General features: G+C 42.1%; 1 protein-coding gene across 3 annotated transcripts in view; it reads left to right on the forward strand.

Annotated features, from left to right (window-relative positions):
- Positions 1-22,961, forward strand: part of vps8 (VPS8 subunit of CORVET complex) — a 537,289-nt gene that overhangs the window by 191,669 nt on the left and 322,659 nt on the right. For all 3 annotated transcript variants that reach the window (XM_048534818.2, XM_059647115.1, XM_048534821.2), the window contains 2 exons: positions 12,448-12,595; positions 18,449-18,538. In XM_048534818.2, coding sequence (XP_048390775.1) covers positions 12,448-12,595; positions 18,449-18,538 — 238 coding nt within the window. The remainder of the gene's footprint in view (positions 1-12,447; positions 12,596-18,448; positions 18,539-22,961) is intronic.

The raw sequence follows: 22,961 nt of genomic DNA on the forward strand, positions 1-22,961 counted from the left end.
ATAAACCCTTCATCCCTAGAATTAATTGAATGAACCTTCTCTTAACTGCTTCAAATGTGATTATATATTTTTTCAAATAAAACTAGAACTGTGTACTGTGGTCTCCCATGGTCTTGTACAGGTGCAGTAAAACTTCTCTACCCTTTTATTCCTTTCCCCGTGGCAACATTCCATTTATAATCCTAATCATTTGCTGTATCTCTCTCTGTTAGTAGTGATGGCGCAGACAAGGGATGTGTCTTTGAACTTGGCTTCAATGTAGATGTGCAGAACTTAGAGTTGCTAGCGTGTACGTGTTCAAGTACCATATGTAGGTTTGTACTTGGAGCAGTATAAGTCTTGATTAGGTTCCGTTTCAATAACATTATGCAAAATGAAGTAGCTTGCACTGAGTACCATATTTCAGAAAAGAGCGTTTCACTTTTGTACCGATCCCCTTTCACCTTCGGCTCTGTGTTTATCAGGCTGTTACCACTGATGTCAATTCAGTCCTCAGTAGTGATACAAGATGAGGCAGCATGAGTAGTAGTTCTCCTGGAGTGATAAATCAAAACTACAAAACATGAAAAATAATCTCCACAGAGAAAGATAATGTGAAAACACTTTGTCAACATCAGGAGAAGGCAGCTGTGTTTTAAAACAAATATTCACGATATGTGGCCATTAGTGGTTAGTCAGCATTTATTGTGCATCTCTAATTTGCCTGGAGTTCCTTTGTTTTGAGGCGCTGGGATATTCGAGGATTTGGGATGCCTCCAGTGTGGCTGTGAAAGGAGTTCTAATGTTTTGACCCAGTTATAGTGAATGAATGGTGATATTGTTCCAAGTGAGGATAGTGTGTGGCTCTGACCCCAATAGGTTGAACTGCTTTAAAAGAATTTTTGCTAAGTATTTTGCTAAGGTGAGTAATTAACAACTAATAAGACTGTTTCTCTTCAGTTTAACAAATAGAGAGGTTAGTTTACGGTACTTAAATCAATCTAAGCAAAATAGTAAGATATGCACTGATTTTCACATACACACACACTCTGTCTCCAGGTTCACGTGCACACAAATACAGATTACAAAATGGAGAAGGAAAAGTTGACCAAACAGCATATGAAGCCCAAGTCGTAAATTATGTTGAGAGAGAAAAAGAAGCTGGTGGAACCCCACTTAGCTTGTTGGCTGTTTATATCCTTCTCGTTGGGAAGCAGGTGTTTAAAGATACAAAGGACTTTGGCTTACCATGCAACCCCCTCACTAACTGCCAGTACTTTAAGCATAATTGTACATTTCTTTTGTAAGTCTTAGTTGTAATAATTGTCCAATCATTAAGCTTTTAATGGTACTTCAACAGTTACTTTCAGTAGATGTTTTGTTAATAAGGCAGGGTTGGAAGGTTTTTCAGGCCCTTAGGAGATTCAGTGCATTTTTTGGGTTTGCAGCCTTGTTGTTTTCATTCCAGTCGCGTTGAAGTATGGAATGTATATTGTTGCAAATTAAGGGTAGTCATCTTAAGATATTCAGTCACTTCTAATCTGTGTTTTTAAATATTTAATGTTTCAAAGTGCAATTTCATGTTTCCAAGGTTTGGAGCAGAAGGCATGCCATAATCTTTGTGATCATTTGACTATATAGATGGATCAGAACAGCTATGACTAGAAACATCCGTGATGAGATTTGGTAGAAGTATTCAAAATCATAAGTGGTCTGGATTGTTTCTATTGATGGCAGAATCAAGTACAAGGAGGCAGACATTTAAGGTCATTAGCTAAAGAGGCAGCAGGAAAATAAGGGAAAACGTTTTCAAGTAGAGTGTTTATGATCTGGAATGCATTTTTGGGGATGGAGTTAGATTTAAACTTTGCTGTCAAAAAGGTATTGGATGGTTAGTTAAATATGAAATAGTTGCAGGGCAGCATGGTGACTGAGTGAATTGCTGTTGCGGAGACACAGCATGGACTGAATTGGCTGAATGGACTCTCTCTGTGCTGGAAGCACTCTGATTCAAACTGTCTCATGCTGTAATTCACTCCTTCAATCTCCCAGAAATTGTGATCAGTGCGATTGAAAGACCACACAGTAAATTGTACATTCTCAGCTGTAGTTTAATATTAACATCTTAATCAGTAACCGCTGGGAAACGGCATCTGCATCCAGCTGCCAGAGCTTGGATGACATTTTGTGGGCGGTCAACTGCTGTCCACAGCGAGCCATCGACTTGAGTGCATTGTGAAGTGTGAGTCAGCAGTTGAAAACCCAACTGTTTCTTCCTGGCCCCACTGAAGTGTCTGAATATCTGTACTGATGCACGTGGTAGTTGTCCTGTAATTGTGTACCCTTGGACTGATTGAATCCCTCGAAGGGATTATTGTCTGTGACCTCCGTCAGCTGCTTTTGCTTGCATGAAGGTTCAGTTAAGATAAAAGGATTTGGCTATCTTTCTATCTGGAGCGTGAAATGGGTTTTCTGAATGTAAGACAAGGGAAGCAGTTCATTAAAGCCAACTTTATAATTGCAGAATTCAAGAAGTCAGGTAGCCTGCAGGAAATAGAAATAAATGCAAATGGTTCTGTTTCAAAGAACATTTCCCACCACACAGTTCACATTTTAATACTAACAACAGTGGTTGGTGGAAGATGATTGAGCTGGAATATTGGCTTATCTGGCTGGTATCAAATCTATGAAAATGTATACGCTGCTGTCAGAGGAGTAGTGTTGTTGACCTTTGGAGGATAAAATGAAAAACTCAAAATATTATTTTGCAGAATGTCACCTGAGGTTATAATGCCTAGAATATGCTTTATTAAAGCTTTCAAAAGCAGCACTGCACTTTGCAAACCCAGGACCTTTGCTAGCCTGTACGGGTAGCAGTCAGGATTACTGCCAATATCAGAGGGAAAAGAACTGAAGTATGGATGTAGCTAGGGAATGACCCTGAGATCAAACCAACAGAACCTTTTACGTGGTCCAGACCACGTAAAGAATGTCCCCAGGATTTTCCAGTTTTATTCAATTGTCTTTAAAAATTTGCTTTGCTAATATTAAAATCCATGATGGTAGTTGATAAAGGGCACGGTTTAAAAATAAGGATTCTCCCATTTCAGATTAAAATGGGGAAGAATTTCTTCCAAAGACCATTTGTGTATGGCATTCTCTATCTCAGGAAGCTACGGATTCTGGGTTGTTGAGAGTGCTAGGGCTGGATTAGAAAGATTTTTGATCAATAAGGGAGCTGAGTGTGATGGAGGTGGTAGTAATTGGGGGCACAGTGTGGTGTGACGTTGTTTTCCGGTAATAAAGTGAAATGAAGACCACAATCAAAGCAGCCATGATCTTATTAAATGGAAGTGTGGACCTGTTTCTTCTGATCTTGATTAACCATTTTGTTAGGATTTTCTTCATTCCTTGAACCTTTCTTTTCTTCAAGTTATGCTTCTCAAAGTAGTAGTTTCTGCGTTTATGTTGAGTAATAGCTTGGCAAATTTATCCAGCCAATACATTAGATATTGAGACCAAGTGTTAATCTTTAGAAAAGGATTTTCCTTAGGGTTTTGGTATTCTGTTAAACACCCCTTGGACGAACATGTGCGCTTGAGATCCTTTCTGAGATTGCCACTTTTGGGAATGTAGGCATGTAGGAGTTGTGTGAGATCCAGGTTTCTGTGGTCACATGTTCTCCAGTTTTCTGAAATGATGTCCCTGCTGGGACAGATTTCAGCCTCAAGCTGTGGGTGCTGAGTCCGCAAGAACATTTAAGTCTGAGCTTATTAGTTATTTGTTCGAATGATAGCAAGACATTTGGAGCAAAGGTCTGCATCCAGGACATTGCCTCAATGACTGCTCCAATTGTGCAGATCACAGCATGCCAGGAAGATGTGGAACACTTTGTCTACATGATCCCGGAACCCTTCATCCTCCCTGCAAAAGACTGATTCAAGCATTGGAACCATATCATCAGCAGCCCTATTGTCTGCTCCACTACAGCCCTGGTTGAGGCATTTTATTTCAATTCATTCAAAGGATTTGTGTAACTTGGCATTGACTTCTTCACCGCTTCTATTATTGACCCCCGCAGCCCCAATACATCCTCTTGAAATGTGACTTCAGGACTCTGAGAATAGCATTTGTTTCAGACCTCTGATCAACTTTGATGAACAGATCCTAGAAATAGAGTCATACAGACAGCATTTGGCTCATATCCCTCTAAGCCCTTCCTATTCATATACCCATCCAAGCTTGAGAGATGGTGCAGAGGAAATTTACCAGGATGCTTCCTGGACTGGTGGGCAGGTCTTATGAAGAAAGATTGAAGGAACTAGGGCTTTTTTCATTGGAACAAAGAAGGATGAGAGGTGACTTGATAGAAGAGTATAAGATGACGAGAGGCAAAGGTAGAGTGGATAGTCAGAGACTTTTTCCCAGGGCGGAAATTACTATTATGAGGCGGCATAATTTTAAGGTGTTTGGAGGAAGGTGTGGGGAGATGTCAGGTAGGTTCTTTACACAGAGTGTGGTGGGCATGTGGAATGCACTGCTGGCAGTTCTAGTCGAGTCAGATACTTTAGAAACTTCTAAGCGACTCTTGGATAGGCACATGAACGATAGTAAAATGTAGGGTATTCAAGGTAGATTGATCTTAGTCGGATAATAGGTCAGTACAGCATCATGGGCCGAAGGGCCTGTTCTGTGCTGTACTGTTCTATGTTCTGTGTGTTCTTCAGCCTCTTCCCATAGCTTAAGCCCTTCAGTCCCAGCAACACTCTTGTAAATCCTTTCTGCACCTCCTCAAATTTCAGAACATCTTCTGAAGAGCAACCGTCCGTCCTCGAAAAGCGGCCTGGTCCAATCTGTGAGCTGGATCCTCGTCTCTACATGCAAAGTTTCCCTATTACAGACTTTTAATTCTAGTTGTTGGACAGCTCACAGTGCATGTCCATACCTTGTGAATGGGAAATCCCTGGATGGTCATAAGAGTTGGTGGATGCTGGAAGCCAATGCCAGTTGATTAAGGACGTGAGCAGCTAGTGCTCATGGAGTTTTTCCATTCTGCAACGTGGAGGTTGTTTAGAGCAAACTATGAGCTGACTCTAGCAGGTACAATGCTGTGGTTTCCTTGTTACATTTTCCTGACCATCTAGCTTGTTTGGTGAGTTTGGTAAGATGGGAGTCTGAATATTGTGGCATTAACAAGGTGGGTTAACATGCAATAATAAGTATCAATCGGTATCTACCTCCTTACCAGCAAGAATCTTGCCACACTGCTTGTATAAAGCATAAAAAATGGAGCAAGATGACCTCCACATTGTGACGGACCTCCTTGCACTTGGTTCCCTGACTCTATCGCACATTTCAACCTCGCCCACAGTTCTCTGATCCCTGTAAGAATTTGCCCTACATGCATTTTTTAATTCAATGCTTTTGCAAGAGAGGGAAGAGTATGCAGCAAAAGATTGAGAATACCATGGAATTTGAGCAGGAACAATAAACACGGGGAACTGATAAGCTGCATGTACTGTGCATTCGCAGTGATCCATTGAACTTCAAGGGATTTCAGTTTTGTTGAGAACTACGAAACACCACGTGTTTGGTTCAGCAAGAACTTGAATTTGACATTATATTTGAGGAATTACTTATTCCTATTTTTATATTGGATAAGAATACACTAGACTATTCTCTAGATGTGCTGTGGGCTTCTTCACAGAAATTACTTGGACAGAGTTGGGATAATAAGCACAATTCGTGGTTTTTCATTGGATCATCCTTCTAAACTTGTTTTTTTTCCCCAATTGTGGGTGGAATGGGCTTCTCATTGTGCTGCTATAACTTTAAAAATTACTTCCTGGTTTCCACTTCAAGACCATCATGTGTTACATTGATCAAAGTGACATTTCTGAGCCAGAACTGGCACAGATTTAGTTCCTTTATGTGTTTAAAAGCTGTTGCTTCTTGCAGATGGTGGCTAAATGAATACCTCCCTCGACTACACCATGCTGTGTTTCACTAGCTCCTGGGATGATCTAGCAAACAGAATCATTTGTGACATTTTAAATTTGCTTTCATGGCATTTTTAATCAAAACTGTACTTGAACCACCAAAGATCATGCCCTGATAATTCTGAAGATACTAAAATAGCATGAGGCTCCGCATATTAACTTGTATAAGACAAGTTCTAGATACAGAGATTGATAATTAAGGCAGCTCTCCAGACAGTTTCAAACAATGTCTGGAATTATTAGACCAGAACATTGCAAACATTTATCTAATTTATCCATTAATTCCTTGCTGCAAAGAAATATCAAAACCCACAGAGATCATACATGACACTTCAATAATACAACATTTATTTATTTTGGCACTGTCATTTTTCCTTTGAAAATTTATTTGCATTATGTTATTTTCATAATGCTGTGCTTTATGGCATTGTTGCTGCCGCTTTTGTAGTTCATTACCTTTTAATATAGTCTTGATTGCTGGATCTGTTGATGGAAAATGAATCAAGTAAATAAATCAAGTTGAGGGGCTGTCGAGACAATAGCAATCGCAACAAAATATGGTTTAAGATAATGACTGGTAGTTGCAAATGCTATCAGAGAATGATGTAATTAGTTGGAATCAAGTTAATTTTGAGGTAGTGAGAATGGAGCTAGGGAAGATAAACTGAATAAAGCTACTGACAAAAATAAGGCATTTGTGGGAACTATGTAAAAGAATAGGGAGGGGGGAAAATGTGGAGGGGGTGTAGCACTACTAATCAGAGAGGGTATCACAGCTACAGAAGCTTCCATTGTCGAGGAAGCTCTGCCTACTGAGTCAGTATGGGTGGAAATTAGGAACAGCAAGGGAGTAGTCACCTTGTTAGGGGTTTACTACAGGCCCCCCAATAGCAGCAGGGAGATTGAAGAAAGCATAGGTTGACAGATTTTGGAAAAGTGTGGACGCAGTAGGGTTGTTGTAATGGGTGACTTTAACTTTCCTAATATTGATTGGAACCTCCTTCGAGCAGAAGATTTGAATGGAGCTGTTTTTGTAAGGTGTGTTCAGGAGGGGTTTCCTAACGCAGTACGTTGACAGGCCGACGAGGGGAGAGGCCATTCTAGACTTGGTGCTCGGAAACGAGCCGGGGCAGGTACCAGATCTTGTGGTGGGAGAGCATTTTGGTGATAGTGACCATAACTGCCTCACATTCTACATAGCTATAGAGAAGGAGAGGATTAGGCAAAATGGGAGGATATTTAATTGGGGAAGAGGAAACTATGACGCGATTAGACATGAGTTAGGAAGCATGGATTGGGAGCAATTGTTCCATGGTAAAGGCACTATAGACATGTGGAGACTGTTTAAGGAACAGTTGTTGCGAGTGATGAGTAAGTATGTCTCTCTGAGACAGGCAAGGGGTAAGGTAAAGGAACCTTGGATGACGAGAGCGGTGGAGCGTCTTGTGAAAAGGAAGAAGGTAGCTTACATAAGGTGGAGGAAGCTAGGGTCAAGTTCAGCTAGAGAGGATTACACACAGGCAAGGAAGGATCTCAAAAATGGTCTGAGGAGAGCCAGGAGGGGGCACGAGAAAGGCTTGGCAGAACGAATTAGGGAAAACACAAAGGCATTTTACACTTACGTGAGGAATAAGAGAATGGTCAAAGAAAGAGTAGGGCCGACCAGGGATAGCATAGGGAACTTGTGTGTGGAGTCTGAGGAGGTAGGGAAAGCCCTAAATGAGTTTTTTGCTTCTGTCTTTATGAAAGAAACGAACTTTGTAGTGAATGAAACCTTTGAAGAGCAGGTGTGCATGCTGGAATGGATAGAGATAGAGGAAGCTGATGTGCTGAAAACTTTGTCAAACATTAAGATTGACAAGTCGTCAGGCCCGGACCAGATTTGTCCTCGGCTGCTTTGGGAAGCGAGAAATGCAATTGCTTCGCCACTTGCGAAGATCTTTGCATCCTCGCTCTCCACTGGAGTTGTATCTGAGGACTGGAGAGAGGCAAATATAATTCCTCTCTTCAAGAAAGGAAATAGGGAAATCCCCGGCAATTACAGACCAATAAGTCTCACGTCTGTCATCTGCAAGGCGTTAGAAAGGATTCTGAGGGATAGGATTTATGACCATCTGGAAGAGCATGGCTTGATCAAATGCAGTCAACACGGCTTTGTGAGGGGCAGGTCATGCCTGACAAACCTTATCGAGTTTTTTGAGGATGTGATAGAAAAGTTGATGAGGGTCGAGCTGTGGATGTGGTGTATATGGACTTCAGTAAGGCATTTGATAAGGTTCGCCATGGTAGGCTCATTCAGAAGGTCAGGAGGAATGGGGTACAAGGGAACTTAGCTGTCTGGATACAGAAATGGCTGGCCAACAGAAGGCAGCAAGTGGTAGTAGAAGGAAAATATTCTGCCTGGAAGTCAGTGGTGAGTGGTGTTCCACAGGGCTCTGTCCTTGGGCCTCTACTGTTTGTAATTTTTATTAATGACTTGGATGAGGGGATTGAAGGATGGGTCAGCAAGTTTGCAGACGACACAAAGGTCGGAGGTGTCGTTGACAGTATAGAGGGCTGTTGTAGGCTGCAGCGGGACATTGATAGGATGCAGAGATGGGCTGAGAGGTGGCAGATGGAGTTCAACCTGGATAAATGCGAGGTGATGCATTTTGGAAGGTCGAATTTGAAAGCTGAGTACAGGATTAAGGATAGGATTCTTGGCAGTGTGGAGGAACAGAGGGATCTTGGTGTGCAGATACATAGATCCCTTAAAATGGCCACCCAAGTGGACAGGGTTGTTAAGAAAGCATATGGTGTTTTGGCTTTCATTAGCAGGGGGATTGAGTTTAAGAGTCGTGAGATCTTGTTGCAGCTCTATAAAACTTTGGTTAGACCGCACTTGGAATACTGCGTCCAGTTCTGGTCGCCCTATTATAGGAAAGATGTGGATTCTTTGGAGAGGGTTCAGAGGAGGTTTACCAGGATGCTGCCTGGACTGGAGGGCTTATCTTATGAAGAGAGGTTGACTGAGCTTGGACTTTTTTCATTGGAGAAAAGGAGGAGGAGAGGGGACCTAATTGAGGTATACAAGATAATGAGAGGCATAGATAGAGTTGATAGCCAGAGACTATTTCCCAGGGCAGAAATGGCTAGCACGAGGGGTCATAGTTTTAAGCTGGTTGGAGGAAAGTATAGAGGGGATGTCAGAGGCGGGTTCTTTACACAGAGAGTTGTGAGAGCATGGAATGCGTTGCCAGCAGCAGTTGTGGAAGCAAGGTCATTGGGGTCATTTAAGAGACTGCTGGACATGCATATGGTCACAGAAATTTGAGGGTGCATACATGAGGATCAATGGTCGGCACAACATTGTGGGCTGAAGGGCCTGTTCTGTGCTGTACTGTTCCATGTCCTATGTTCTATAGAAACTCATTTACACAGAGTAATTTAGAATGTGGAACTCGGTACACATGGAGTAGAGGAGGTGAATTCCATTCATGCATTTAAGGGGAAGCTGGATAAACTTAAGAATGGAATGGACGGATATAATGATGAGATGGAAGTAAGCTGGAGTAGGATTCTGTTGAGAATAAAAACCACGTAACTGAGTTACATTATATCACACGGTCTAATACTATGCAAGAGAGTTTGTTTTCATTGAAAGGGGCAAACATGGGATTGTTGGTAGTGCCCAAGAATCTATCAGAATGCGAAACACGACAGCTGTTGAATTAATTGTATTGGTTCCTGATACTTTATAGCGTGGACAGATGTTTATTAAAGGTAATGCTTGATGCTGCTTATAGTACATGTTTTGGCGGCAGGCTGTGCGACTTGTGTGTGGGAATTCATAGACAGCCTATTTGCCCAACTAATTTGTCTTTTTGAGTTGAGATTTGAAGTTAAACAAGAAGAATTAATGAAAACTCGTAATTCCTTAAAAGGTTAAAATATGCATAGAAGATGAACTAATACGTTATTGATTATTCCCTGCAGTTCTAGGTAAATGATAGCTGGTAGTAGCTGCAGTGATTTTTGTTCCAGCCTGCTGTACTATTTAGTTTATGTCAATGAAAAAAAGGCTAGGATTGGAAATTTAGGCTAGAAAACTCAGCCAGAAGTGCCGAGTAGAAGATCCATATCGGCCTCCTCCAGTGGCCCCCAACATTACAGATACCAGTCTTCAGCCACTTCGATTCATTTAACGTGATATCAAGAAATAGTTGGAGATGTTTGATCCTGAAAACATCCCTAACAACATTCTGGCAATAGTATTGAAGACTTGTGCTGCAGAACTTGCCAATCCCCTAGCCAAGCTGTTCCAGATCACATACAGCACTGGCAGCTGCCTGAAATTTGCCCCGATGTGTCCTGTACACAAAAGGAGGAGAAATCAAACGTGGCTATTTACCATCCCATCGGTTAACTATCAGTCACCAGTAAAGTGATGGAAAATGTCATCGCCAGTGCTATCGAGCAGCACCCGCTCAGCAATTACCTGACCACTGATGTCCAGTTGGAGGCCTCCCAGGGCCCCTCAGTTCCTGGCCTCAGCACAACTCTGGTTCAGACATGGACACAAGAGCTGAATTCCAGAAATGAGGTGAGAGTGACAGCCCTTGAATGCACCCTTGATCTCGACCAAGTGTGGCAACAAGGAGCCGTAGAAAAACTAAAATCACTGGCTATTGGGGGCAAACTCTTTGGTGGTTGGAGTTATACCTGAAACATAGGAAAATGGTTCTTGTTGCTGGCTGTCAGTCGTCTCAGCTCCAGAACATCTGTGCAGCAGTTCCTCAGGATAGTGTCCTCTGCCTGAACATCTCCAGCTGCTTCATCAGTGATAGTGTGTACTATCCACAAGCTGCACTGCAGAAATTCATTAAAAATCTTCGACAGCACCTTCCAAACCCACTAAGTGGACAAGGGGAGCAGCTACCAGGGAACACGACCACCTGCAAATTCCCCTCCAAGCCACTCACCAGCCTAACTTAGAAATGTACCACCATACCTTCACCTCTGCTGAGCCAAAATCCTAGCATACCCCCGAAGGCCTTTGTGAGTTAACCCATTGCGCAGACTGCAGTGGTTCAAGAAGGAAGCTCACCACCAAATTCTCCAAGTTAGTTAGGGACACAATAAATGCTGGCCTGCCCAAGATGCCTATGCCCAATAATTGAATATTTAAAAAAAGGCTGCAAAATGTGACTGGTTAGTAACTAATACCTTTTGATGTATTTTGTTTTCTATTAGATAGAAACTTTGATTTGTAGAAAATACTTAACACAACAGTCCTTTAAAAACACTTCTTTTGGGCGACAGCTTTTTTCTGCAATTAACCTTCTTGATAGACAGAAAGTGCAGTTGTGCCCTCAGTTGCCTATAATTAAGCTTGTTATTCTGTTTTATAAATACGAGTTTAAAAATGTGTGAAGTCTTGTCGAAATACAATGCCCTAAAACTTGACAGAAATTGCAAATGACTGCAAGAAATGCAAGGAACCCTAGAAAAACTGCAATCATGGTATAGGTGGCAACCTTTTTTGGTGGCTGGAATTATAGCTGAAACATCGGAAAATGCTTTTATCATTGCTAAAAGTCAGTCATCTCAGCTCCAGGTCATTAACATAATTGTGTGTTTATTATTATAGCTGCCCATCAACCAACTGTGTATGATTAATACAACAGGCTCTTGACAGCAGCTTTCAGTCTTCTTCCCAGTCATTTAGTCAATTGTCAACACTGAAAATTCAATAGTAACAAATTTCCTTGAACTTTACTTAAGTGATTGGAATGAATTGGGCAGCTATTGCGTCACTTGTGGAGTAGTTATCTTAAGGACTTCACCGAATTGAAATAATCGAAAATTGAGGTTGGCAAGCATTAGAAGGCACAGACCAAGTTTTTTTTTATTTATGATATGAAAATTGCCACTTGAATAATAATTATGAAAATTCAATGTGATCAAATTTGGATCATGAGTTGTGGAAAGTAACATCTGGCATTCCTAATCATAATTAAGTCATATCTGTGGACTGGTGTACTCAGACAGGTCCCCAGTGTGCAGTTTCACTCCACCTTTATGTTATGGGATATGAAAGTCATCAACTAATGGGTGCATCAATACAATCTATTTTCTACATCACAACCAACCATAACATTAATTTATATGCTTTGTTTGTATTGAAATAAAAATGTTTTCTCCGTTTACTTCAGGAAAAATTTGTGGTTGATTAAAACATTAGATGCTAGTATACCGAAAAAAAAATCATGTTCTATTGTTTTCTGCTTCTGTACATTTGGGAAAGAATCAAGGAAGTTTTGACGCCACTCATAGATGTGTTCTTCTGCATAGAACATGTTTTTATTTTACTTTATGGCATGTTTATCAGGCTGTCATCAAAGCTCCCACATTCACAGTGAATGGCATGTCTTTGTGCTGTACATGCATTCTTATCATTGAACACTTACTCCATGTATTTGATTTTCAGAGATGGTGTGCAAGTGAATCGAGAGCTTCAGCAACTGAATCCTGACATTCACGAACAGTACCTTGACCTGCTTTGTCAGTATGATCCACATCGGGTGATGGATTTCCTCAAGGTGTCAGAATATTGCAGACTCGAAGAAGCCATTCAGGTACTACTTAACAGTGTGTATATCGTAGAATTACTATTAAAGTGCCTGGAACAAAAGACATTGCTGATTGTTGTATGGCGAATTCCTTAGCCAGGCCAGTTCACTATTTTTTTAAACAAACAGTCCAGTTAAGAAGAGTCATAATGTTTCTTTCTAAACCATGAATTCAGTTGTCCCTTGGGGCATTTTTCCTTATGAGTTGTCTATAATCTACATTATCTGGAAGGCAGCAATATTGTTACTTGGGCTTGCTAATAATAAAAAGCATTGTTGTTGTTATACCAAGAGGCCCTATCTCAGGAATGATCCTGTAGAAATTTGAACCTGTTAAAAAATGATGATGTCTTGCTAGCACAGCAGGTAGTAAAAGCTAACATAGCTAATATTCTTGCAAAATTGAGCAGAATGGCTTTTACATAAATTTGTGAAATTGCAACCTCTAAATTAGATTTCCTACAGTTTAGTTCAGTGAAACCTCGTTAATGCTATCATGAAAATAATGCTAAGAAAATGGAAGGGTGATCGACTCTGCCAGATTACTAACCAAATAGCTGATCTATACTGACAGATTACTAATCAGGCAGATGATCTAGTTTGCTCAGTTTATCAATCAAATGGGTTACCTGCCCTTACCCATTATAAGATAAGTTGAATCTTGAAACCTAAGCAAGTTTCTTGTGAGAGAAATGAAAAGTGAGGGTTGAAGAGGGAAATGACTTATTGCTAAAGGAAGATGTGCCCTCTCACCGTCTGTTCTCAGGATAATGAATATCTTGTTGAAAATGAGCGTAGTAACAATGGAATGAGGGAAAAAGGGTTGAATATGTAATAGAACAGTGAAGAGGTGCGTATGGCAATTGTTTTTTTTAGATTTCCTACAGTGTGAAAACAGGCCCTTCGGCCCAACAAGTCCACACCGCCCTTGAAGCATCCCACCCAAACCTATCCCCCTATAACCCACTCACCCCAAGGGAGGAAACCGGAGCACCCGGAGGAAACCCACACAGACACGGGGACAATGTGTAAACTCCACACAGACAGTCGCCCCAGGTGGGAATCGAGCCCGGGTCCCTGGCACTGTGAGGCTACAGTGCTAACCACTGAGCCACCGTGTCGCCCTGATGTGAGTAGAAAATGCAGAAGTCAGGATCTGGGCAGGGCACCAACTTGAATAGAGTACCAGTAACATCTGAGGGTGACTGCCAATTGAGAATTTTTAATTTAAATTAATCACACAATGTTTTAACTTGCAAATTGGAGATGAAAGCATGAAATCGTTTTAACAAATTTTTCCACATTTGCAGAAGCTGGCCACTGGGTGGCTCCTGAACAGACCTTACTAACAAAATGATAAGTTAATGAATATCAACAATATTGTGCCTCGTTAATTAACACCCAACCCCGCTGAGATATTTTCCCTCCTGGAATTAAAATGCAATTTCTACTTAGTCTTAACACCGCCAGAGTGCAGAGGAATGTCAGGGTTAAATTTTAACCTGCTAAAAATTTGAACTTCATGCAAATTTGCTTACTCGTTATTCCTGTGTTTGTGTTGTTCTCTATTCTGACATCCTTGATTCAAATGACTAATGGTCAGTGGATGAGCAAGCCTGCACTATATTTATGTAGAATCACTCGGGGTGGAAATGTTTTACACATCCCTGAATTCCACTGGCATTTACAGAATACTCCGATCTAATCATTCAGCCGATTTGTGTTCCTGGCATGCACCAGACTCTGACCTACGAATACAATGAATGCAACGGTTCTGTGATAATACAAAGATTTTAGTGTGAGTAAGCATATAAATGCACTTCTTGTGTACAGAATTAAAATTGAACATGATATCCCTTGGATGATTTTTAAGACTCCAGTTGACCATAAAGCCCACTTCTAAGCCGTTGATGCTCAGCAATTGAAGCGTGCTCCAACATTGCTGATTCACATTTTTTATTCATTAAACTTCCATGTAGGGTACATTCAATGCCAACATTGATCATGACACTCAACAGGATTATTCATATCACCAGTACATTTTGCACCTTTGCATTTTGTTAGTTTTTTGCTTCCTTTTCCAGAAGAGCTTCCTGTATTTTCTCCTATTGAATTTATTCTGTTGAATTCTTTTATTTTTCACTGCATGTCACAATCCATTCCTCTCATGGTATCTGCAGCACATGCTCCCGAGATAACAATCACTGCAGTCTGTGTCAGCTTCTAACCCCAGATTGGAGAGAATTTCTTGCAGACAGCAATGTCCAATCCATTTAGAAGTGGCAAAGCCAATATAACTGAGACATACAAATGTATGGGAGAGATGGTCCCAGGGGCTTGTTAAACTTGTCATTTACAGAAACAAATTTCAAGAAATAAAAGCTTGCATTTGTACAACATCTTTCCTGGCCTCTAAATGTCCCAAAGCACTTGGTGATGATAAATTACTTATGAAGTGTAGTGGCTATTGTAATATAGGAAATATGGCAGTCAATTTGCACATAGCAAGCTCTCATCAATAATAAGATGACAAATGTCCACATTATCTTTTGAGTCATGTTGTTTGAGGAGTAAGTATTGACTAAGGCACTATGGGACCTCTGCTATCCAGCTGAGAGAACAAACAGGACAACAGTTTAATATCTCATCCCAAAGGAATCACCTCCAGTGTTGCTATACACTCTCAGTGCTGCAGAGCAGTGTCAGCCTAAAATATTTTGTGCTTGAGCCTCTGGGGTTTAACACATCAAACATTTGCCTCAAAAGGTGAAAATGCTACCGTATATATGCTAATAGGCACTTTCTATTTGAGAATGTACACTGGGATAATAATAGTGTAATGGGCAGAGAGGAGCAAAACTTCTGAGAATTTGTTTGGGAGAATTTTTCAATTGCAGTAGGTTTCCAGTTGCAATGGGACAGGAGTTACTGGTAGCCCTGGTTCTTGCAAATGACATAGGTCAAGTGGATCAAATGTCAGTACTGGAATATTTATGAGGTAATCTGCATTGTGTCATATGGTTTAGGCATGCTGTGGAAAAGGCCAAAGAATAATTCAGAGCATGAATAATTAATTAGTAGGAAGGCAACTTCAGTAGGTAAGAGCAGAACTCGGCCAGTCATTTGGAACCAAAAGTTGACAGCCAGGACTGCACATCAAATGTTCAGAGGGCAATTGAAAAAAACAAGTAAGAGAAGCAAAGAGAGAGTGTGAACATTAGAAGGATGGTTTTAAGAACAAAATAAGGTCAATTAGGGACAAAAAAAAGAGATTTAAGCATGGTGACAGGAGACATAGCTGAGGTATTTATTGAATAACACGTATGTGCCTTTACCAAGGCGGATGATGCTATCCATGTCATATTAAATGAGCAGGCAGCTCAGATACTGAAGGGATATAAACTAATGATGTGGAGGAGATGGACAGGTTCTTTGTAAATAAAACTGATATTGCACCAGAGATGCATCCAAGAACACACAAGAAATGGAATTAGAAATTTAGTAGCAAGATGGATCCAAAATGGACTGAATGGCAAAGAACAAAAAGTAATGGTGAATTTTCTTTTCGACTGGAGTCATGTTTATAGTGGAGTTCTCCAGTAGTCAGTATGAGGATCTCAGCTTTTCAGGTGTGCAGGTATAAGTACAAAATTTGTAGATGATTCAAGACTTGGAAGTATTAAGAACAGTGAGGAAAAAGTGTAGAACTTCAAAAGGATGCAAGTTGGTAGAATGAACAGACAAGTGACAAATGACAGCAGAATGTAAAGTGATTTATTTTTGAAGGAAGAGTGCAATTCTTGGAGTAGAGGTATATTTAACCCTTTAATCTCAGGAACACACTTTGGAATGTGGAACATTGTTTATGCGTCTAAAGAAGTTGAGACTGACTGGATAGAGGCCTTAGCTCTTGACTCTTTTTAACAAGGACCATACCTTGTGTTATGTCAAAGCTGCCCATTTGACAAGTAAGGTTTGTCACAAGGAATCGTGTTAGTGGCTTCATGTGACTCCCATTCCTTGATCTAAAAGATATGTTTTAGTAGATATTATTCAGGGAGGTTGCCCTGTGCGATATGCCAAGATGTAATGTGGGAAATAGATGGACTGAACAGACCATCTTGGAGTCGCAAATGTGGGGCAAAATGGATGGATTCAGCAGTTTGTGGATTTTCCTTAGTTTAAGGGTGTGTTGTAGATATGTTTAATTACGTTATACGTCTCAATCAGATCGCCTTTTAATATCTGTTCTCAGAAGAATACAAGATCTGTGAAACCTCTTTTTGTAAATTAATCCTTTTGGCTCTTGAGCATTCCAGTGAATTTGTTCGAGATACACTCTGACACCATTATGCCCTTCCTGAAGCGTGCTACCCAGAAGTGAATGCAGTTAATTTTTTTTAATGTACAGTTGGAATTCATGGAGTGCTTCAGTTTTTGTGAATTGATTTAATTTTGAACATAGATGACAAGACACAGATCAATCATCTGATTTTGATCTGGATACCAATTAACTTGCTTCCCCTCCATGTAGTGACATTGGAATGTCTGTATGTATTTGTCAGCTAGCTCTCATGAATGTTGTTACAGCATAAAATGGTCTAGCTTCAGTTTTATGTTCACTTTGTTGAAATGTATATTTGTGTTTATTTTTCCACCAGTCTTTATTTTTGTACATATTGATGCACCTTCCAATGTTTTGGTAAGATAATGTCATATTGTGTTTGCCAAATACATTCAGAGCTCATAGTCAAATTTTCTTATGACCTTAAATTCTTAAGAATACCACTGTCATAAATATCCTACCTCTCTGCTTAATTATTGACAATGCTGTTACTTTAGTATGGATTGTTTTATTCCTTAGGGGGGAAAAAACAACTTTTGTACAGCAACAAAACTAACGGGGAGGCAGAGTATCCATTTTATTTCACATTCTTTTGCACATAATATTGATTGTAGTCAACAACAGTTGTGTGAATAGTCGGGTTGGAATTTGGCACAATGGTGGAAACTAAGTGAATTGCGTGATGCATTAATCATCCCTTTCTGTTAATGAATAACCTTGGTATCTACTGTCCAGTGTGGCACTTGTACAAAGTGGTCCTATTCAATTCCATAGCAATGCTTTTAGGTACTGAACTGCATTTATTAGGTGGACCAAATTTCCATTCGCTAAGATTATTTGAATTTCATCTTGTCAATCATACATGCTATGAAAATCAGTGAAGGTTTTAGAATTGGTAGGCATCCGGTTGCCCGGGCATGGAAGTTGAATATTATGTTTCTGTACCTGTATCGATATTCAGTATCTATACTGAGCTATTACCCAATTATTGGACCTTGTTCTAATTGCCAATGGTACTTTGCTTTTGACTCAATAAGTTAAAACATTTTGGGTTTATTACCTGTACCTGGATTTTAATTCAACATTGCCTGATGGAATGCAAGATTGCCCTCTGTGTCATAGCTTTAATGGCCCTAGGTGAAATTAATTGGGAATCTTGTCAACCCAGCATCCGACAGCCACTGATCATGTCCCATAATCCAGAACTGTTATCAGTTTGCCTTGAGCTGGCATTCTATTCGGCGCACATATGTAGCTCATCTGGGAAGTCTGAATATGGTCCCTGCTCCCATTTAAAAATAAGCCTTTTTGTCGTTTGGGCTGCAAGCAGTATTGAGACAGAACAGATTAAGCATAATTCAGCATCTAGGTGCCTAGTACTTAATTCATGAATCAAAAGTACTAAAGCCAACAGCAAATTGCAATTGTGGCCAACGTTCTGTGATTCATTTGAGATTGGTTTTTCCATTAAGTTGTTGTTGCTGGAGATTTAATTTAACGCATTTATTACTTAGGTTACAGAGAAGCATAAACTTCATGAAGCTTCGGCCTACTTACTGGAGAAGAAGGGAGATGTACACGCTGCTTTTTTTGTCCTGCTTGAGGTATGAACGTTACGTGCTCAGAATTCTTCACAGATCTGTGCGATTTTTCAGTCAGTTGATGGTGCACCACTAATCAACATTGAATTTTAATTTGACCCTCTTTCATTGTTTAGATATTTTATTCTTGCCCTTCCAGAGAGAGAATGTTACTTTTAAAATGTTAGATTTTATTTTATTTTGGATTTCTTTGCCTATTTACATCAAGGAACTTGGCTTTCTGAAGCTATTATCTCCAATAGGGACTCAGGCATGTTTTCATTTGTGAAAATAATACCACTTTAGAAATTTTGGAATTGAGCTTCTTTTTGTTCTGATGGCATCCTCACAATGCATCAAAAAAGAATCAAATGCTTTGCTCTGAATAGTTATGTGAGTTTGTTGTTATTATAATACCTGTGAAAGTTGAAGCAACATCAGGTCATTCAGCCCTATGAGCCTGCTCCACCATTCATTATGTTTGTGGTGGATCCTGTTTCTTACTGATATTCTTTGATTCCTTTAAGCCCGAATGCTAAATCCAACTCTTGCTCAAAATCATACAGCCCTCGACTGCCTTCTGTGGTTGCGAATTCCATAGGCTCACAGCTGTCTGGGTGAATAAATTTCTCTTCATCTCACCGCTAAAAGATCTATGCCCCATCCTTAGACTGTTATCCCTGGGTCTGGACTCCCAGGTGAACATCATTCTTGTATCAAACCTATTATTTCTAAGCTGAACCTACGTCTACGACATTTCCAGCTCATGCATCCCAGACACTGACAACTGGTTGTGTGAAAAAAGTATTTTCTCATGTTGTATTTGCTTGTTTTGCTATCTACCTTCAATCAATTCCCTCTCCTACTTGATCCATTTGAGTGGGAACAGTCTCTCTCAAACTACACTGTCCTGTCCCCTCATAATTTTGAAAGCATGTCTCAAATCTTCACTTGGCCTTCTCTCCACCAAAAAATACAGCCCCAGCTTCTCTAATTTATCTTCATAACTAAGTATCTCATTGTGGAATCTCATCTGTACTCTCTGCAATGCCATAAAGTCCTTCCTAAAGGATGGTGCCCATAGCACTACAGCTGAGATCTAGCTTGTGTCTTATTCAAGGACAGCGTAACTTCCTTGTTATTGTATGCTCTGCTTCTATTAATAAAGTCTAGAATACTGTATTTTTATTAACTTCTGTCTCCAGCTGTCCTCAATCTTCAATTTTTATGCACTTGTACACTCATGTCTCTCTGCTCCTGAACAACTCATTTTACCAATGTTCTTAGAGATAATGGGAACTGCAGATGCTGGAGATTCCAAGATAATAAAATGTGAGGCTGGATGAACACAGCAGGCCAAGCAGCATCTCAGGAGCACAAAAGCTGACGTTTCGGGCCTAGACCCTTCATCAGAGAGGGGGATGGGGGGAGGGAACTGGAATAAATGGGGAGAGAGGGGGAGGCGGACCGAAGATGGAGAGCAAAGAAGATAGGTGGAGAGGGTGTAGGTGGGGAGGTAGGGAGGGGATAGGTCAGTCCAGGGAAGACGGACAGGTCAAGGAGGTGGGATGAGGTTAGTAGGTAGCTGGGGGTGCGGCTGGGGGTGGGAGGAAGGGATGGGTGAGAGGAAGAACCGGTTAGGGAGGCAGAGACAGGTTGGACTGGTTTTGGGATGCAGTGGGTGGGGGGGAAGAGCTGGGCTGGTTGTGTGGTGCAGTGGGGGGAGGGGATGAACTGGGCTGGTTTAGGGATGCAGTGGGGGAAGGGGAGATTTTGAAACTGGTGAAGTCCACATTGATACCATATGGCTGCAGGGTTCCCAGGCGGAATATGAGTTGCTGTTCCTGCAACCTTCGGGTGGCATCATTGTGGCAGTGCAGGAGGCCCATGATGGACATGTCATCAAGAGAATGGGAGGGGGAGTGGAAATGGTTTGCGACTGGGAGGTGCAGTTGTTTGTTGCGAACTGAGCGGAGGTGTTCTGCAAAGCGGTCCCCAAGCCTCCGCTTGGTTTCCCCAATGTAGAGAAAGCCGCACCGGGTACAGTGGATGCAGTATACCACATTGGCAGATGTGCAGGTGAACCTCTGCTTAATGTGGAATGTCATCTTGGGGCCTGGGATGGGGGTGAGGGAGGAGGTGTGGGGACAAGTGTAGCATTTCCTGCGGTTGCAGGGGAAGGTGCCGGGTGTGGTGGGGTTGGAGGGCAGTGTGGAGCGAACAAGGGAGTCACGGAGAGAGTGGTCTCTCCGGAAAGCAGACAGGGGTGGGGATGGAAAAATGTCTTGGGTGGTGGGGTCGGATTGTAAATGGCGGAAGTGTCGGAGGATAATGCGTTGTATCCGGAGGTTGGTAGGGTGGTGTGTGAGAACGAGGGGGATCCTCTTGGGGCGGTTGTGGCGGGGGCGGGGTGTGAGGGATGTGTCGCGGGAAATGCGGGAGACGCGGTCAAGGGCGTTCTCAATCACCGTGGGGGGGAAGTTGCGGTCCTTAAAGAACTTGGACATCTGGGATGTGCGGGAGTGGAATGTCTTATCGTGGGAGCAGATGCGGCGGAGGCGGAGGAATTGGGAATAGGGGATGGAGTTTTTGCAGGAGGGATACACCTCCTCCCACCCACCCTCCTGCAAAAACTCCATCCCCTATTCCCAATTCCTCCGCCTCCGCCGCATCTGCTCCCACGATAAGACATTCCACTCCCGCACATCCCAGATGTCCAAGTTCTTTAAGGACCGCAACTTCCCCCCCACGGTGATTGAGAACGCCCTTGACCGCGTCTCCCGCATTTCCCGCGACACATCCCTCACACCCCGCCCCCGCCACAACCGCCCCAAGAGGATCCCCCTCGTTCTCACACACCACCCTACCAACCTCCGGATACAACGCATTATCCTCCGACACTTCCGCCATTTACAATCCGACCCCACCACCCAAGACATTTTTCCATCCCCACCCCTGTCTGCTTTCCGGAGAGACCACTCTCTCCGTGACTCCCTTGTTCGCTCCACACTGCCCTCCAACCCCACCACACCCGGCACCTTCCCCTGCAACCGCAGGAAATGCTACACTTGTCCCCACACCTCCTCCCTCACCCCCATCCCAGGCCCCAAGATGACATTCCACATTAAGCAGAGGTTCACCTGCACATCTGCCAATGTGGTATACTGTACCCGGTGCGGCTTTCTCTACATTGGGGAAACCAAGCGGAGGCTTGGGGACCGCTTTGCAGAACACCTCCGCTCAGTTCGCAACAAACAACTGCACCTCCCAGTCGCAAACCATTTCCACTCCCCCTCCCATTCTCTTGATGACATGTCCATCATGGGCCTCCTGCACTGCCACAATGATGCCACCCGAAGGTTGCAGGAACAGCAACTCATATTCCGCCTGGGAACCCTGCAGCCATATGGTATCAATGTGGACTTCACCAGTTTCAAAATCTCCCCTTCCCCCACTGCATCCCTAAACCAGCCCAGTTCATCCCCTCCCCCCACTGCACCACACAACCAGCCCAGCTCTTCCCCCCCACCCACTGCATCCCAAAACCAGTCCAACCTGTCTCTGCCTCCCTAACCGGTTCTTCCTCTCACCCATCCCTTCCTCCCACCCCCAGCCGCACCCCCAGCTACCTACTAACCTCATCCCACCTCCTTGACCTGTCCGTCTTCCCTGGACTGACCTATCCCCTCCCTACCTCCCCACCTACACCCTCTCCACCTATCTTCTTTGCTCTCCATCTTCGGTCCGCCTCCCCCTCTCTCCCCATTTATTCCAGTTCCCTCCCCCCATCCCCCTCTCTGATGAAGGGTCTAGGCCCGAAACGTCAGCTTTTGTGCTCCTGAGATGCTGCTTGGCCTGCTGTGTTCATCCAGCCTCACATTTTATTATCTTACCAATGTTCTTCATATTCTTTGTACCATAAAGTATTGCCTCACGCTTTTCTGCATTGAATATTACTTGCCAACAATCTGCCCACTCTACAAGTTGCTTAGTGATATTTTGAAGTTTATGGTGTTCTCTTCATAGTTGGCAATTCATTCATGTTTTGAATTGTCCACAAACTTTGACATTAACCCCTGCATGCCAAAGTCGAGATCATTAACATATATCAGGAAATGCAAATACCTCAATGCCCATCTGTGGGGAGCTCTATTACAACTTGCCTCTAGTCCAAACATTATCCATTAACCATTACTGTCTGTTTCCCATCACAGTTAATTTTGTATTTATGTTGCTACAACCGCTTCATCACTGTTCTGTTCTGTTCTGTTATGTGACTTGGTATCAAAACGCTTTTGGAAGTCCATGTAAACAACTTGAGCATTAATCATGAACTGTAGAGAATTGCTCAAGCTAGTTACTTTTCCCTTAAGAAATCCAGCCTGGCTCGCCTGAATTAATCCACATTTGTCCATGTGATTATTGATGCCATCTAGAAGTTTTCATA

Source organism: Stegostoma tigrinum, chromosome 7 (assembly GCF_030684315.1).
Source record: "Stegostoma tigrinum isolate sSteTig4 chromosome 7, sSteTig4.hap1, whole genome shotgun sequence".
NCBI classification, from domain to species: domain Eukaryota; kingdom Metazoa; phylum Chordata; class Chondrichthyes; order Orectolobiformes; family Stegostomatidae; genus Stegostoma; species Stegostoma tigrinum.